The following is a 2,984-nucleotide window of genomic DNA, read 5'->3' as shown; positions in this document are numbered from 1 at the left end:
TCTGATGGACGGTTTCTTGGTGGTACCATCCTCTATTTTTTTTAGTTTCAAAATGCCCAAATTTTGGCGGGTTTAACTTTTGGCGGGCTGCCAACATCTTAATTGGATCCTTGATTCGACAACTTGAAATTTCAATTAAGGATATTTGAGTTTTGGTATGAAGATTTATTACTTACATCTTACATATCTTGCCAAGCTTGTAGAATATTGTTCCACTTTTGAGTTGTATATTTAAATTCAACACGAATAATGTCGAGTTGAGGCCTGTAAGTTAAAGTAAACTGAATACATCTAGCTCGAAACGTATCATTCTTCCCATTCCACTTTTTCAAAAACCAATGTTCAGATTTTAAACTTGGCATATTATCTTCATCCCATACATACACTTTTGTATCAAGTTTCAAACCTTTAGAGGATTTGCCTTCCATATAGTAATACTTAGATGTAAGTTTAACAGATGATGGTTTGGATTGAGTTAACTGAGAGAAGAATAAATCTGAAATTGGACCAAATGGAAGTGTAAAACATAAATTCTGTCTCCAAGTTACATTTCTTGCTGAATCAGGATTCATTCTTGCTACCACACTTCTTTCTATTAATGTCTTGGCTTCCTTGACTCTTGTGTGGTTATATTTAGGAGAGGCTGGTGACAATTTAATGTTGAATGTGTCTTCACCACCATTTGGTGTGATAAAAAATTGAATTCTTTCCATTAAGGCTTTAGATTCATTATCAGAAAGACAGTATGTTGTATCATTATCAGTATTCCACATATTGTTATTAGAAACCATTACTCTTCCACATTGATAATTAATTTCTACATTATAAATTATAAATTTAAATTTAAATAAGAAATACTTACTTGGAGGAGAGGGTTGTGTAAGAAGAGCCAAATATGAAAAGGCTTTCAAATATTTAAATATTAAGTATTATGAAACATACTTTCATTTTGTGTTGGTTCTTCCAATGGTACAAAATTAATGGTTGGTAATGAAAAATTGGAGGCTTGATTGGAAGTAAGTGGCCAATGTTGAATAGTTCCTTCGTTTGGCATTGTATTTAAAGTGTCATCCATATCTAGAATTATATTATCTCTCTGGTTGTTAACAATGTTCACTTATCCGATTAATTAATTATTTAATTAATTATTATACAAAACTACAACCTACCACGTTTTGTTGGTTTCTTCTTCTTGATAGCGGTAATATCAGAAGACTTCTTCCAATTCCATTTAAACATATGTGGAATGCTCATTGTTGATGTTTGATTATTTGTTTGTTGTTAGTGTTGAAGTCATGTTGTGGGATGTAGTTTGTGGGAGGTGGATGTTGTGTGCGTGTTGTTGCATCATTTTTTTAAAATACAGCACCCTTTGCGAAAAGACAAAAATTAAATACTTGATGGCGACACATGCTGTGCAAGAAAAAATCCAGAAGAGGAAGAGATCTGATTTGAACATCATTCCACCCAGAAAGAGAAAAAACCTGAACCTTATCAAAAAGAAAACAATCATCATGCCAAGAAAAGTTGAGGAGCCCAAAAGACCAGAGCTTTCGAAAGATTTCGTGATTGATGTAAAAAAATCCATCAAAACTACAGTGACCCGAGATGGTGACATTCAAAAACCTTGGATCTCTTAAGGAATTGGTGGATTTTTTGGAAAAGGATATAGTTAAGTGAGTTCAGAAGTTTGAGGGCCCTTGGGGTTTTTTCAGCAAATACTTGAACGTTTTGAGAATTTGGTTGAGAAGTAATTAATCATTCTTGAGGAATTGTTTGAAAACAGTTTGAAAGTTGCTCAAGATTTTCTTGAACAAACTTTGGATGTATTTCAAGTAGTTTTTAGGTAAAAAAGGCACCTTTTAGGCACCTTTTTGCAAATTAGCGTGAAAGTACCTTAAAAAAGTCGACTTTTAGCAAAACTTTTTCCGGAAGTCTAATATTAATAAAAAAACCAAGTTCATCTCATCACCCCAAGTTTTTCGTAATCTAGATATTCATTATCACATGGCTGATGAAAACTTTTAAAACTCATCTGTATTCCGATAACAACAACCAATTCAATCTTCAAATGATCGTTAATAATAACAATATCTTTAATGCACCAACGAATGATGATGAAGGAGAAGAAGAATACTGCTCAACACCAGATGAAGATTCTTTTCCATCATCATTATCATCACCAATAATACAACAACAACAAGACAACATCAATACAAAACAATTGAAAAAACGAAGAAGAAAAAAAAAGCGAAAAATGTCCGCCGTCAGTGGAGAGTCATCCTCATCATTAGCTGCTGATCAACAAGAACAGTACTATATCGAAAAAACAGATTATGGAGAGTTGAAGATTACACCTATTGATATAAATTGTTTGGAGGCTTGTATAAATCAAGTGGCTGGACATGGAACGAGAAAGAAAAAAAAGGAACTTTCATTGATGGTCAGGGATTGTAAAATATACAAGGCAATACAACCAGGAAAGAAGAGATCGTGGTCAGAGGTTCATTTCTATGAGAATCAAGTTAAATTGGCAGCCTATCTTCTTCCTTTCATTCCGAAATATTATGGAGTACAAAGAACTTTTGTACCTTTGGAAGAAGGAGAAATACCTGATATTACATCAAACAGCTCAGTGATGGATACTTTATATTTACAACAAGCAGGTGTTAGTACTAATAGTGATTTGAATAGTCAATCTTCATCGGAAGTGTCTTCATCATCAGTGTCACCTGCCAATACACCAACACTTCCTTCACAACAAACTTTCAAACCAATCGATTTTATAGTATTAGAGGATATTACAGCTAATATGGATCATCCAAATGTGATGGACATTAAAATGGGTCAAAGAACCTATGGCGAAGATGCCTCACCACAAAAGATTTTGGAAGAAGAATCCAAGTACGTCTATCAACACCAACTAGGAATGAGAATTAGTGGAGCTAAAATCTATGACATGTAAAAAAGGAATATCAATATTT

At 33.4% G+C, this 2,984-nt stretch overlaps 2 protein-coding genes across 2 annotated transcripts; one reads left to right on the top strand and one right to left on the bottom strand.

Moving 5' to 3' along the window:
- Positions 1–179: 179 nt before the first annotated feature.
- On the bottom strand, positions 180–1,254 carry NAEGRDRAFT_76788 (uncharacterized protein; the record flags this gene model as incomplete). The annotated part of the gene is made up of 4 exons (XM_002668253.1): positions 180–817; positions 863–904; positions 943–1,116; positions 1,170–1,254. The coding sequence occupies 4 exons, from the start codon at positions 1,252–1,254 to the stop codon at positions 180–182; spliced, it is 939 nt and encodes a 312-aa protein (XP_002668299.1).
- A 1,003-nt stretch (positions 1,255–2,257) lies between these two features.
- NAEGRDRAFT_76787 (uncharacterized protein) lies at positions 2,258–2,965 on the top strand (the record flags this gene model as incomplete). Its single annotated transcript, XM_002668255.1, has 1 exon — positions 2,258–2,965. The coding sequence occupies one exon, from the start codon at positions 2,258–2,260 to the stop codon at positions 2,963–2,965; it is 708 nt and encodes a 235-aa protein (XP_002668301.1).
- Positions 2,966–2,984: the final 19 nt, after the last annotated feature.

The sequence above is a fragment of the Naegleria gruberi genome (assembly GCF_000004985.1).
Source record: "Naegleria gruberi genomic scaffold NAEGRscaffold_464, whole genome shotgun sequence".
NCBI classification, from domain to species: domain Eukaryota; phylum Heterolobosea; class Eutetramitea; order Acrasida; family Naegleriidae; genus Naegleria; species Naegleria gruberi.
This window is presented reverse-complemented; position numbering and strand designations above follow the sequence as displayed.